Here is a 14429-nt window from a genome sequence, read left to right on the forward strand (position 1 = left end):
TTTTGAGACGGAGTCTCGCGCTGTCGCCCAGGCTGGAGTGCAGTGGCGCGATCTCGGCTCACTGCAAGCTCCGCCTCCCGGGTTCACGCCATTCTCCTGCCTCAGCCTCCTGAGTAGCTGGGACGACAGGCGCCCACCACCGCGCCCGGCTAATTTTTTGTATTTTTAGTAGAGACGGGGTTTCACTGTGGTCTCGATCTCCTGACCTTGTGATCCGCCCGCCTCGGCCTCCCAAAGTGCTGGGATTACAGGCGTGAGCCACCGCGCCCGGCCACATTTTCTTAATCCAATCTGTCACTGATGGACATTTGGGTTGATTCCAAGTCTTTGCTATTGTGAATAGTGCTGCAATAAACATACGTGTGCATGTGTCTTTATAGCAGCATAATTTATAATCCTTTGGGTATATACCCAGTAATGGGATGGCTGGGTCATATGGTACATCTAATTCTAGATCCTTGAGGAATCGCCATACTGTTTTCCATAATGGTTGAACTAGTTTACAATCCCACCAACAGTGTAAAAGCGTTCCTATTTCTCCACATCCTCTCCAGCACCTGTTGTTTCCTGACTTTTTAATGATTGCCATTCTAACTGGTGTGAGATGGTATCTCATTGTGGTTTTGATTTGCATTTCTCTGATGGCCAGTGATGATGAGCATTTTTTCATGTGTCTGTTGGCTGTATGAATGTCTTCTTTTGAGAAATGTCTGTTCATATCCTTTGCCCACTTTTTGATGGGGTTGTTTGTTTTTTTCTTGTAGATTTGTTTGAGTTCTTTGTAGGTTCTGGATATTAGCCCTTTGTCAGATGAGTAGATTGCAAAAATTTTCTCCCATTCTGTAGGTTGCCTGTTCACCCTGATGGTAGTTTCTTTTGCTGTGCAGAAGCTCTTTAGTTTAATGAGATCCCATTTGTCAATTTTAGCTTTTGCTGCCGTTGCTTTTGGTGTTTTAGACATGAAGTCTTTGCCCATGCCTATGTCCTGAATGGTACTACCTAGGTTTTCCTCTAGGATTTTTATGGTATTAGGTCTAACATTTAAGTCTCTAATCCATCTTGAATTAATTTTCGTATAAGGAGTAAGGAAAGGATCCAGTTTCAGCTTTCTACTTATGGCTAGCCAATTTTCCCAGCACCATTTATTAAATAGGGAATCCTTTCCCCATTTCTTGTTTCTCTCAGGTTTGTCAAAGATCAGATGGCTGTAGATGTGTGGTATTATTTCTGAGGACTCTGTTCTGTTCCATTGGTCTATATCTCTGTTTTGGTACCAGTACCATGCTGTTTTGGTTACTGTAGCCTTGTAGTATAGTTTGAAGTCAGGTAGCGTGATGCCTCCAGCTTTGTTCTTTTGACTTAGGATTGTCTTGGAGATGCGGGCTCTTTTTTGGTTCCATATGAACTTTAAAGCAGTTTTTTCCAATTCTGTGAAGAAACTCATTGGTAGCTTGATGGGGATGGCATTGAATCTATAAATTACCTTGGGCAGTATGGCCATTTTCACAGTATTGATTCTTCCTATCCATGAGCATGGTATGTTCTTCCATTTGTTTGTGTCCTCTTTGATTTCACTGAGCAGTGATTTGTAGTTCTCCTTGAAGAGGTCCTTTACATCCCTTGTAAGTTGGATTCCTAGGTATTTTATTCTCTTTGAAGCAATTGTGAATGGAAGTTCATTCCTGATTTGGCTCTCTGTTTGTCTGTTACTGGTGTATAAGAATGGCAAGTAATGTCTTCTGATGGCTCTCAATGGGCCTTGAAGAAAGACTCCTGGAATGAGACCCCATGCCCACTGCTCATCAGGGAGGTGGTGGGTGGAGCCACTGCTCATCAGGGAGGTGGTGGGCGGAGCCACTGCTCATCAGGGAGGCGGTGGGCGGAGCCACTGCTCATCAGGGAGGTGGTGGGTGGAGCCACTGCTCATCAGGGAGGTGGTGGGCGGGGCCTGTGCATGTGTATACCTTTGCCAGGTGGCCTGTGGCCAGGAAGCCCCATGAGCCAGGACCCCGTGTGGCCAGCTGAGAAGTAGGTGCCTTGTCTGGATTCCTGCCTTCCACATTCAGGAAATAGAGGTCGCCCCTAGGCTCCAGGGCCCCTGGGAAAGGGAGCTGTGGTTTTCCAGCCCCTGCAGCGCCAGGCAGTGTCCTGGCATGGTTGTGGGTGGAAGCCAGGGCCTTCTACCAACACAGGCTGGGCTCCCCGCTGGCCCCAAGCCACAGTGAAGTGCCACAGGGGCAGCACTGGGGGCCTCTCCCCTGCACCCAGGGATGCCCTGCCTGTACACAGCCCCACCTACTCTGCTCTTGGTGGCTTCTCCTCCATCCTCTCACCCCTGCCCCGTCCTCTGCTTTGGGGCAGGAGTCCCCAGGCCCCATGTGGGAGGCTGTGGCCAAGCCCGGGGCAGGCAGTTTCTGATCACACTCATATGGGACAGCCTCATTTCTTTTTTTGCCTCCAAAAGAGGAATTCCTCTATTTGAGCAGCTTCCTGGGTGGACCGGGAAAAGGAAGTGTCAAAAGTTCAGGCCTGGGGCACCCTTCCAGGCTAGATGCCAGCAAGGCTCAGGGAGGGCTGGGGGCTGGCTGGAAGGAGTCAGGTTTAGAGGTGCTGAGTGGGCAGGAGACACAATCCTGAGTCTGACACGCAGAGCCCTGTAGGAGCTGGCACTGTTCCCCTCTGTGGCCTTGTCCCCTGCACGGTCCCTCCCAGTTTATGTTGGCAACACCCACCCTCACCCAGAACCCAGAAGAGCTCTCTCTGCCACGGCAGCTCCAGGGCCCAGTGAGCCTCCCGCGCAGCCTGCCCTCAGGGTGGTCTCCTCCCGGGAGTCTCAAGGGCTGCCCCACCTGGGCTCTGGCTCTCCCGGGCATCCCCCCTGAGGGGCTCCAGCAGGGCAGACCAATGGCTCCTAAACCAATGTTACTATGTTGAAAAGGAAGTGGAGGCACAAATAGCACCAAGGGTTGTACGTTGGAAGGAGGTATCCTGTGTCCTTCCAGAAGGGATGTGCCCTCCAATGCCACCCTCTGCATGCACACAGGTTAGCTTCATGATGGGAAAACTGCAGGGAACATCTGTCTGTGCACGTTCTTTGCCCCCTACCCTGTTAGGAGCAGTGGGGAGCAGTGGGGCTAGTTCACACTGAGAACCGGAGCCAACTCCACCCACAGGGCTCACTGTTCATGGGACCACGATCCCCTCCCTTCTCCTCCCCTCCCCTTTTTTTTTTTTGACAGAGTCTCCTTCTGTCACTCAGGCTGGAGTACAATGGTGCTATCTCGGCTCACTGCAACCTCCCCCTCCTGGGTTCAAGTGATTCTCCTGCCTCAGCCTCCTGAGCAGCTGGGATTATAGGCACATGCCAGCACGCCTGGCTAATTTTCGTGTTTTTAGTAGAGATGGAGTTTCACCATGTTGGCCAGGCTGGTCTTGAACTCATGACCTCAAGTGATCTGCCCACCTTGGCCTCCCAAAGTGCTGGGATTACAGGAGTGAGACATCATGCCAGGCCTAGACCACGACTTTCCACCCTGCGTCTTCATTCCTGAGCTTCACGCTTCTAGGAAGATAAAGCAGCAAATAGCTATCATTTATTGAGGATCTTCCCAAAAGGCCTATTGACCCTTCAATAGAAACCGTTGGGGGACACCTCCAGACTCAGAACCCATGGCCTCAAAATTCTAAACTACTTTTTCCGAGTCCTGGCCCAACCCTAACTGAACCCCCACCTAGGAAGACCTACCTCAAATCAGACTCAAATCCCAGCAGTGCTGGAGGGAGCTGGGGTGACCTGTCCTTGGGTTTTTGGTGACATTTTAGGGAGCCAGCATTCAACAAAGTGCCAGTGGCATTTTGAAGTTTCCTGGACAGGGCTGATTTGTCCTGCAAGGGCTGCATCTGTGACAGCACAGAGGCTGGTCCATGTCCTTTCTCACCACGTGGCCGGGTCGCTCTCCTGCCTGGGGGTTTACAATACTGCTTGGCACCTCTCTGATTCTAAGTACGGTTGAATTTCTTCTCCTTGGCTTGGCCACTTGAATGGCTTTTTCTCTGAACAGGCTGCTCATATCTGTTGCTCTTTGGGAATCTGGAAGGATTATTTACCGTAAACCAAAAATAAAATTCTAAGCCCCCGCCCCCAACCATCTGAATGGACCCTCTTCTCGGCTAGGGTATTCCGAAGTGAACCTGAAAAACTGGTTCGGACCATGATGGGAAAGGGTTGGACAGCCTCATCATCCCTCCTCCGTCTTGGAATTCAGGGAAAGCTGACCAGTGTTAACATCCACACGGACCTTCAGTCTGATGAGAAACATTTACCATCTATTGGCTCAGAAGCCTGCTACCTGGAGGCTTCATCTGATGATAAAACCCTGGTCTCCACACCCCTTATAATCCACACATTCCTTTCTATTGATTCCAGGTCTTTAGATAATCTTAACTCTTTCAACCAATTGCCAATCAGAAAATTTTTAAATCTGCCTAAATCCTGGACTCCCGCCTCCCGCGCCACCCCCCCCCCCCCGCCCCCGCCTCATCCCCCGGAGTTGTCCCGCCTTTCCGGATGGAGCCAATGTACCTCTTCCATGCATTTTATTGAGGTCTTCAGTCTCCCTAAAACTAGACTGTGCCCCAGCCACCTTGAGCACATGTTCTCAGGTCTCCTGAGGGCTGTGTCATGGGCTATGGCCCTTCATATCTGGCTCAGAATAAATGTCTTCACATATTTTACAGTTTGACTCTTTTCGTGGACATTATGTGTGGAGGGAATCGTCGTATGTTACATGCGTGGCAAATATTTCCTTGTTTGTCTTGTCTTTCAGTTTGTTTATTTTGTTTTATTTTATTTTATTTTAGATTTTTAGATAGTGTTTATGAATCCCAATTCTGGTTTTGTGTCTTTTCTTTAAAAAAATTTTTAACAGCTTTATTGAATATACTTCACATACTACACAATCCACCCATTTAAAGTGTGTAATTCAGTGGTTTTTAGTGTATTCACAGTTTCAGCACATTTTCATCATCTTGAAAATAAACCCTGAACGCTTTAGCCCTCTCGTTGCTTCGTTCCTGTGAGGACGTGAGATGCTTATTTTGTGAGATTGTGAGGTGGATATTTTGGTTTCCTGACATACAGCTCTTAAAATCCTTGGAATCCCTGGAGTGGCAAGGGCATCTTTTGTACGCTAATGAGAGGACTGGTGACTGGGGGTCCCCAGGGAGCTTCAGGATGGGGACCCACAGGATTAGAGAGCTGGGACTTCAGCCCCACCCCCAGCCTTCAGGGGAGAGGAGGGGGCGGCAGGTTGGGTTCATCAGTGGCCGGTAGTTTAATCTATCATGCCTATGTAATGAAGCCTCCGTAATTCCCCAAAAGGACAGGGTTCAGGGAGCTTCCGACAGCAGAGCATGCGCAGGTGCCTGGGGGTGCCGCTGGGAGGGCCTGAGAGCTCCGCGCCTCTCCCCGTGCCTGCCCCGCGTGTCTCTCCCACCTGCTGTGCATCCGCACCTTCGTCACAGCCTGTGTCATCAATGGGTAAACGCTGGTCAGTGCGTCCCTGAGTCCTGTGAGCTGCTCCAGCAAGTCATCAAACCCGAGGAGGGGGTCGTGGGAACCCTGATTCATGGCAGGTCGGTCAGAAGCACAGGCCACACCTGGGGCTTGTGACTGGCATCGGAAGTGGAGCTCATCATGTGGGACTGAGCCCTCCACCTGCGGGATCTGACGCGACCTCCATGGGAATGGCGTCGGAATTGAATTGAGGACACCCAGACAGTGTCCACTGCAGTGTGGCTTGGTTGCTGGTGGAGAGAAATACACACACACTTTGGTGACGGGGTGAAGTACTGTATTGTGTGAGAGCAGGAAAAGTACTCTGGCTTTTCCCTATTTCTTTTTGTTTGTTTGTTTTTTAAGATGGAGTCTCGCTCTGTTGCCCAGGCTGGAGTGCAGTGGCATGATCTTAGCTCACTGCAACCTCCGCCTCCCTGGTTCAAGTGATTCTTGTGCCTCAGCCTCCCAAGTAGCTGGGATTACAGGGATGTGCCACCACACCTGGCTAATTTTTGTATTTTTAGTAGAAACGGGGTCTCACCATGTTGCCCAGGCTGGTCTCGAACTCCTGACCTCAGGTGATCCACCCTCCTTGGCCTCCCAAAGTGCTGGGATTACAGGTGTGAGCCACCGTGCCCTGCCTTTCTCTATTTCTTAATAATCCCTGCCACCCTCTGGTAACCACTCATCTCCTTTCCCTCTCTATAGAGCTCCCTATTCTGGCTACTTCTGAGAAATAGAATTGTACACTGCGTGGCCTGTTGTGCGCGGCTGCTGTCTCACTCAGCGTCGTGTTTGTTTTCAAGGCTCCCCCGTATTTTCAAGGCTCCCCGTGTTTTGACGTGGGTCAGGGCTTCATTCCTTTATGTGGCTGAATAACATCCTCTGGTATGGGTCTGTCATCTCTGTTGATCCGTCCATCATTTGATGGGTATTTGGGTTTTTCCTGCCTTTTGCCTGCTGTGAATAACGCCGCTGCGAATGTTTGTGCACAGGCTTTTGTGTGGACGCCTGTTTACTCCTCTTGGGCCATGTCTAGGGGTGGAAGTTGGCCCAGGAGTGGAATTGCTGTGTTTACAGCAACTCTGTGTCCAGTCCCTTCAGGAATGTGTCTTGTTTTTCTATTCTGAATTGTCTAGCATTTAAAAACCTCTTCTTTTTATATTGAAACCTCTGATTCAGTTGGAATGCCTTTGGCTTTAACAAGAGAGGTGAGGATCCAGCCTTACCCTGTTCTCGCAGCAGTGCTCCACGCTGCAGTGCTCCACGGTGGCTGTGGGGCGCCCTGTCCCTCCCCCGCAGATCTGAGAAACACTCCATTGTCACCTCAATTCTTGAGCTTATCTGGGTATCTCCAGCGCACCCCATTTGCATCTCCTTCTGTGCCTGGGGCTACTCTGAAAGTTGTCCTGGCACCTGAATGTCCGGAGGCCCTGCCTGGGACCCCCCCTCCTTGTGGAGCAGCTTGACAATTGCATCAGCTTTCTCCTGAGCTGATTCTTCACGAGAACTTTGCGAAGGTGAGAACAAGAAAGGCCAAGGAAAGGGACCGACGGTGTGTTTCTCGGCAGGTGCTAACTCAGTGGGGGGGACCTGCAGATGTGGACTCGCCTCAGCCTCTCCGAGGGGAGTGCCAGGCTTATGTGGGGGTCTCATTCAACCTTGCAGCCTGAAGCTCAGCCATGACGCAATGTTTGCCTAGCGAGTGATCAACTTCCACAAACATCGCTCACCTAGTTTCCCACGTCCACCCCGAGATGGGCGGCCACAGCTGCCTATCACCTCAGTCTGATTCATCCCACTCCCAGCATCTCTCCCCAGCGCCCTGCCCTGCATGCTGGGTACCCAGTGGCCCAGAGGAGCTGGAGGTAGTGTTCCCTGCCAGAACTGGGGGTTTCCTAGAGAGGGGCAGGCCGGGTCACTGGCCCAGGGGTGTGTATGAGGGCGAGGGTGAGGAAGCTACAGCCTGCCTCACCCCTCTCCCTATTCCAGAAGGCCTGCGGCAGCCGTCTTTGCCAAGGGCCCCTCCTCCCTTCCTCCACCCCGCACAGCCTCCATGTCTCAGCCGGGATGTCCTTTCTCTGAGGCTTCCCAACTCCTGCTCTGGGGTGGGGGTCTCCTCGTGTGCCCCAGCCCCAACTCCCACTCTGGCTACTTCAGGAACAGCAACTGCCCAGGGGGCCTGGGCCCCTGTGCCCTTCAGGCCTGACAGTTGGCTGGAGGTGGGAGGGCCTGTTCCGTGATAAGGGCAGGTGGGGGTGGGGTAGTAGGGTTTAGCCTGGGGTGAGGTAGCGAGGCATTGCCAAATCTACTCCCCTCTACCCCCAAGCCCAGGATGGCGGGGCTCCACTCCCACTGGATAGCTTGTGCCACATGATCCAATCATATTTTATTTGGGGGAGGTCGGGAACTGAAGGGGTGGCAGGCACGTCGGGCCCCAGGCTTGGACAGCAGCAGATTTAGACAAGACTCCACACAGGACTTCCCGAGGACAAGTGATGCTGGATGGTGGCTGCAGAGGCCGGGAGATGTGGGCTGGCCAGGCTCGAGGGAGGGGCGGCCGTGAGCCCTGGCGCCAGGCCGTGAGGGCTGTGGGGGCTGAGTGTCCGGGGGCCTGGGGGAGGGCAGTCGTCAGTCATGGTTGCAGAGGCTGGTCTGGCAGCAAGCAATGGATACGTAGGGGCCCAGGCCCAGGCTGGGGATATCGGGGCAGCCCGTGTGGCACATCTTGGTGACCAGAGGCAAGTTCTCGATGTTGCTGAGGACCCCTGAGTGGGCAGGAGAGAAACCATGGAGCTCCCTGAGCCTCTGGTTTGCCCAGACCGTGCTGCCCCATCTGCCACTGAGCTGAGGGTCAGACGCCCCAGGTACATGAAGCATGCGGGCACTCCTGGCGGCAGACGTGGCCCTTTGCTCATACCCTTCCCTGGCATTGCTGGTGGACACTCTCCCCTATGCTTCTGACTTACTGGGTGCCTGGATCAGGCTCTGTCCCCCTCTGAGCCCACATCTTCCCACCTGGGCAAGAAGGGCATGGCCAGCCCCCCGCTGGCCCCCTCACTCACGGGTGGCAGTAGTGACGCAGTGAGTGGAGTCCCTTGGGCATCTGGATCCACGGGAGCACCCTCCGAAGCCCGTGCACTGGTGACACCACAAGGCTTGGGCTGCAGCTGCCGGCATGGGGACAGACAGGACACAAATGGACGGGAGGCAGGTGTGGGCCACCTTCTGCAGTGACGGTGCCCACTCAACTCCACCCAGCAGCCCATGCCCCTTCTCAGTGGCCAGTCTCCCAACCCTGTGATCCAGTCCTCCTGGGAACTGGGCCCCTGTCCCTCATCTTAGGGTGCCTGGCAGCCCTGCAGCTGGAACCAGCTGGTTGCATCCTTGCCTAGGAAGGAGCCCTGGGCAAGGGTGGGGCTGGGCAGCCCTGGCTTGTGGTGTGATGTCCCAGGGGAGTGAGGGTACAGCAGCCTGGCTGTTTGAGGTCCCTGGGTGGGGGGTGTGGGGGAGGTAGAGGGGCCCCGAGACACTCTTTCTGGCCATGCCCCCTTTTCCCTCTGGGTACTGAGTGGTACCCTTTAGACCCCTGGGACCAGATTCTGGTGACTGAGATGATGGGGCTGTTCCTGCCTCCACAGGGAGCCCAGGGCAAGGGCAACCAGGACGTGGTAGAACAGGAATTAAAAGAAATTAAAGAATGTGTAGTCCAGGCGTGGTGGCTTACGCCTGTAATCCCAGCACTTTGGGAGGCCAAGGTGGGTGGATCACTTGAGGTCAGAAGTTCAAGACCAGCCTGACCAATATGGTGAAACCCCATCTCTACTAAAAATACAAAAAAATTAGCTGGGCGTGGTGGCATGTGCCTGTAATCCCAGCTACTCAGGAGACTGAGGCAGGAGAATTGCTTGAACCTGGGAGGCAGAGGTTGCAGTGAGCCGAGATCGCACCACTGCACTCTAGCCTGGGCGACAGAGAAAGATTCCATCTCAAAAAAAAAAAAAAGAACGTGTAAACAGAAACTCAGTTGTATGTAAGAAAACCCAGTTCCCCCTGAGGAAAAGAAAGAACTAGAGTCCTTTAAAACTTAACTGCCTGTTTGTCTGTGGCTGGTGAGCCTTATCTCTCCCTTTCCCAGGCATTGGGAAGACCCTGTTTCTCTAGCTGTGCAGTTGCAAGGTCACAGACAGATAAAGTCAAGTCGTAAAACATGTTTTTCCTTGAAAAGTAAGAAATGATGTAATGCATGTCTCAATTAATTGAATAACTGTCTTTGTTTCTCGATTCTGTAACATGCTTCACCCTGCAGAGATCTCTCCCCACCCCACGAAATGCTTAAAAGGTAACTTAACTCTTTGTTCAGGGCTCAGTCCTTTGGCTATTAATCCGATTGGGCCATTGCACCTAAATAATAAATATCCTCCTCAACCCCTCGGTCTCTCTAATTCCTTAAAATATCCCGCTACAGTGGCAGCGCCCAAGCAGCAGCAGGGAGCGGTGAGCTCTGCCTTGCTTTATCCAGGAGGATGGCCCGTGCTCAGGAGACACTATGTTCTTCCACCAGTGCTGCTGTGTCTCTGCCCAGCAGTCTTGCTCTCTGCTTTGGGCACTGCTCCACTCCCAAGGCCCACTAGCCCTCCTGGGCACTCCCCAACGGCTTCCCTGCCTGGTCTCTGCCCCTCTTCATCCCTGACTCTGTCCTCTCCTTCCTGACCACCTCCGTCCATTTCTCAGCCTCAAACTCCCTCCCTCCCTGTCCTCACCCTAGGTTCACACACCCAAGACTGGGTAAACAGAGTCCCTAACACCTGCTGGCCCCCGGTCTGCTCTCTCTGCATAGGAGCCTGCAGGGTGACAGGGCCAATGGTGTGACCATAAGGATGTGAGGGCTGCTCTGTCACAGGCACCAGGCACAGGCCCTGGCTTCCTCTTGAGCTGTGCCCCAGGCAGCCCAACCTCAGGACACTGGAAGCCATGCCTGCCTTATCCCGTGTCTGCTGGGCTGCCCCTGCCTCACTGTTGCCAAAGGTGGAGAAGGGCTGGAGTCAGCCCTGGTCAGCGCCAGCTCCAAGCCCGGGTTCCTGACAGCATGGCTCTGCACGCACCAGCACGGAGCTGACCTCAGACCTCAGTGCACACCAGGCCCCTGCCACTGGCCAGAGTCCTCTGGTCACCCCTAGGCTCTGTGGGTGGAATCCTCCATCGAGACACCACAGAGAAGGTGACACAGACGGGAAGTTCCGGCCAGGGCAGGCCCCTACCATCAGCTTTGGCCCCTCTACCAGCCCCGGAGAGCAAGCTGAGACCCCACCTTCAAAAAAGAAAGGTGGTGGCAGCTGCCTCCAAGCCCCTCTCTGCCCCTTCCCACCAAAGTGGCTTGAAGCTCCCCTTGGCTGTCACAGCTGCCTGGGGTGGGGGGTAGCAGGGAAGATGGGCAGGAGGCTGGGGCACCAGAAGGAAGAGGTGAGGATGTGGGTGCCCAAGGGTGGCATGGAACCAGCTCCTGCCTGCCCCCTACACATGCCCACCCTCCCAAGCCCCTGTGTGTCTCAGACCTTCATCACAGAGCTGGTCTGCCCTCATGACCCTGGGGCAGTCCTCAGGGTCAGCGGCTCAGCCGCTTACAGGCCAGGAGGGTGCCCCTGGGGATGGAGGCTGGAGGGGTGTAAGAGACACCTGAGCCAGCGCCAGGGACTCACGGATGCTCCACCACCTGCTCATTCAGGGCCTGGGAGGTGGGGGATACCCAGGTCATCCAACCCACAGCCAGGGACACAGAGGCTTGGCCCCTGGGGGGCTGGGCTGCTTGGGCTTGGAGGTGGGGGCGGCCGGCAGATCAAGGGGCCAGTTGGTTTTGTTCAGGTCTTGGGATGGGAGTGGAGATGCCCTGCCAAGAGAAGATGCTCAGGCTCTGCTGGGGCATGCCAAGGCCAGGTGTGCATGGCTGTGCTAGTGGAGTCATACCCTTGGAGCCCTCAGGAAGGCCCTGGGCCAAGGGGCCTGAAGCTGGGGGGACAGGGCCAGCTGTAGCAGACGTGGGCACTGTGGGGGGGTGAGGATTGGGGGATGGGCAGTGGGTAAAATCACCCAGGGAAGCAGGGAGCAGAGGAGAGGACCCGGGAGCAGGGACTGGGGATGGGAGAGCAGAGGGACTTGGTTTTCCCAGGCAAGAGGGAGGAGGGAGTCCGGGGAGGGTGGCCTCAGGAGACAAGCCAGTTGGGAGGCCAGGCCCAAGAGGGCTGGGGGGCGCAAATTCAGAGTGTGTGTATGCGCGCACACAAAGGTGCGTGTGTGAGGAGCGACACTATGGACTGGAGAGGCCTGGGGGTTGGGGAGAGGAAGAGGGGGTTTGAGCCAAGGGCTGTGCGCCCTGAGAAGTTGGGGGGTCAGTGTGGGGGTCAGTGTGTGGGCTGGGGCTGAGCTGGATGGGCCTGCAGGATCGCAGGAGGCTTTCGGAGGAAAAGCTGCACCTGGCAGATGGTGGGGGACAGGAATGGGTTCTCCTGAGGTGGGCAGTCACAGCCCAGGGCTGGAGGGACAGCGGTTGGGCTAGAGCGATGGGGGCCCTGAGCAGGAGGTGGCCCCAGCCCCTGGACTCACCCAGCTGTAGGCTCAGGACGGCGGCCAGCAGGAGCCCAGTGTGGAACTGCATGTTCTCCTGGTGAGGTCGGGCTTTCAGTGCTCTGGCTGGCTGCCTTATACCTGCTGGCACCCCGCCCTGGCCCTCGCCCGCTCAGCAGACTCTGTGGGTCTGAGTCACCGGGCAGCTGGGCTCAGCCAAGGAGCCGGGCTGGGGTCCAGGCGATAGGGGCCAACCTGGCCCCAAAGCTTGCTGGTTAGGCCTCCAGGCGGGCCTGTGTAATCTCATGAGCCATCTCTTCTTGTCGGTAAAGCAGGACAGCCCTGGTTGACCGGACTGAGGATCCCATAAAATGGCCTGGCACCAGGCAGGCGACGGCCTCAGGCCGGTCTCCCTCTGCGGCTGGGAAGGAAGGTCTGGTGGGAAGGAGGGAGGGCCTCAGGCACCAGCACCCAGCCCACCCCTTACACCTCAAAATGCACATGAAGCTCAGGGCTGGGTGTAAGCCAGAGGTCTTCACCCGTACTCCCACCCTAGAGTGAGTTCGATGACAAGACCTCCTCCAAAGAAGTCAGAACTTTCCCATCCCGACCCCCCCAGGGCTGGGAGAGCGCAGAGGGAGCGTGGCTGTGAGCCGCCTCTCCGTCGTCTGTCATTTGAACAAGGAACCACGGCCATTGTCACGCTGTGACTGATGCTCCAGGATCTGTGCACAGGAGTCGGGGGACAGAAAGGCCCTTGGCACTAAAAGGGGCCCCAAGGATAAGGTAAGAGCCCAGAAAGGATACCCTGGAGAGCGGGAGCCATCGGCTGTTCCTCCAAAGGCTGGTGAGGGGCTGGGGCCCCAAAGGACCTGTCCGTAACCAGTTAGCCCTGCCAACCCGGGGACCCCTGTGTGTCTCTTGGGCTGCCCACATGGCTTCTGTCCACCCCTCTGTCTAGGGGGCTCCTTATGGCTGGGAGGTGGGCCCAGGAGGAGGGAGATCCTGAGAGAGGGGCTGGCAGATGCAGGTCTTCCTTCCTGGGGCAGTCGAGAAGCTGGTCAGGAACCAGGTAGCCTGAGAAATCAGAGATGGTGGGATGGGGTCCTGGGGGGTTCCCGCCTCCCTTACTCTGCACCCCCAGCCTTCCCCAGGGGCTTGTCTGCCCCTCGAGGGTGCTGGCCTCTCTCCCACGGAACTGGGGGCAATTCTCAGCAAGCCCCAGGAGCCCTGCCTGTCTCCCTCCCTGTGCCTGGCTCCAAGGACAGGTCAGGCCTGGAGGCAAGAAAAGCCCAGGGCCTGCACCAGGTAGGGTAGACAGGAGTGTGGCTGCATGGAGCCCAGAGTGCCAGCCCAGCCAGGCTGGAAAGGTGAGGCCTGAGCTCAGGCCAAGGCAGTGGGGCTGGAGAGAAGCACAGACAACGTGAATCTGTTGATTTATTCATGGCTTGGTGAGACAACACTGGAGCTCTCCTGGGTGCTGGGTACATGGTGGGCCAGGGAGAGAGTGGCCTGCGGGTGGAAGTCCATGTCCTGGTTAGGGTGAGGGTTAGGGCAAGCAATAGCAGCAGGGGCATGGCCCTGGGAAGCACCTGGACCCCAGGACATAAGACAGGAGGAAGAGATGGCATCCATCCAGCCGTCACTTATGCCCACGACCAGCTGAGTCAGACCAGCATTCCATTTCACCACCCCTTACTCCTCAAGATGCAAATGAAGCTTGGGGCTGGGCGGAAGCTGGCAGGGCTGTCCACAGGAGGACTCCCGCGTGTCTCTCGGGCTGCCCAGGTGGCTCTGTCCACCCTTCTGTCTGGGAGGCTCCTTAAGGCTGGGGAGGGCCCAGAGAGAAGGAGATCCTGAGAGGAGCTGGCAGATTCAGGCCCTCCCCGCAAACGGAGGCTCGAAGAGGAGCACAGGCCACCCAGAGTAGTGGGACAAAGCACCGGCAGAAAAGCTCGGCGTATCCACCGAGGGCCTCTCTGCTTCTTTCGACCTTCTTCAGAGTTTCAGAATTATGAACCAAATCGCCTTCATGGGAGATGACAAATTAGAGGCTACACAGTGGGGGAGGCGGCAGCCGGCCTGGCTCCCCCACTTCCCCAGGACCTCCGCCTGGAGGAAGCCTGCCCAGGGCCACAGCCCTGGCCCCAAAGACCCCAGGACAGACCAGAGCCCCTGCTGGAGCCAGGTGTCCCCATGCTGACCCGGCCATGTCCCCAGGTCCCACCCCAGGGTCACCGCCTACAGCTACAATTTCTTTAGTGACTGATTCCAGTTCCCAGAATGTTCCTAGGATGCCAGAGCCCGCCCA

The 14429-nt window shown here is 55.6% G+C and overlaps 2 protein-coding genes across 2 annotated transcripts in view; both read right to left on the reverse strand.

The window, feature by feature from the left end:
* LYPD2 (LY6/PLAUR domain containing 2) overlaps window positions 1-4431 on the reverse strand; it is an 11512-nt gene extending 7081 nt beyond the window's left edge. Inside the window, exons 1-2 of the mRNA XM_009213702.4 lie at window positions 3746-4431; window positions 3464-3562 (exon numbers count right to left, since the gene is read on the reverse strand). Coding sequence (XP_009211966.1) covers window positions 3464-3545 — 82 coding nt within the window. The 5' untranslated portion in view covers window positions 3546-3562; window positions 3746-4431. The remainder of the gene's footprint in view (window positions 1-3463; window positions 3563-3745) is intronic.
* Window positions 4432-7921: 3490 nt separating this feature from the next.
* On the reverse strand, window positions 7922-12715 carry LOC116268546 (secreted Ly-6/uPAR domain-containing protein 2). The gene is made up of 3 exons (XM_021942706.2): window positions 12158-12715; window positions 8623-8727; window positions 7922-8325 (listed from the first exon to the last, which is right to left on the reverse strand). Exons 1-3 carry the CDS (start codon window positions 12207-12209, stop codon window positions 8189-8191), a joined length of 294 nt encoding a protein of 97 aa, XP_021798398.1. The 5' UTR covers window positions 12210-12715; the 3' UTR covers window positions 7922-8188.
* Between the last annotated feature and the right edge of the window lie 1714 nt (window positions 12716-14429).

Source organism: Papio anubis, chromosome 8, assembly GCF_008728515.1.
Source record: "Papio anubis isolate 15944 chromosome 8, Panubis1.0, whole genome shotgun sequence".
Taxonomy (NCBI): domain Eukaryota; kingdom Metazoa; phylum Chordata; class Mammalia; order Primates; family Cercopithecidae; genus Papio; species Papio anubis.

Excerpts from the sequence above, each read along its gene's own strand:
- LOC116268546 (XM_021942706.2), bottom strand. The coding sequence starts at position 12,209 with ATGCAGTTCCACACTGGGCTCCTGCTGGCCGCCGTCCTGAGCCTACAG. Across the intron at positions 8,728-12,157 it reads CGTCCTGAGCCTACAGCTGG|CTGCAGCCCAAGCCTTGTGG; the intron begins GTGAGTCCAGGG and ends CCATGCCGGCAG. Across the intron at positions 8,326-8,622 it reads CTGCGTCACTACTGCCACCC|GGGTCCTCAGCAACATCGAG; the intron begins GTGAGTGAGGGG and ends CTGCCCACTCAG.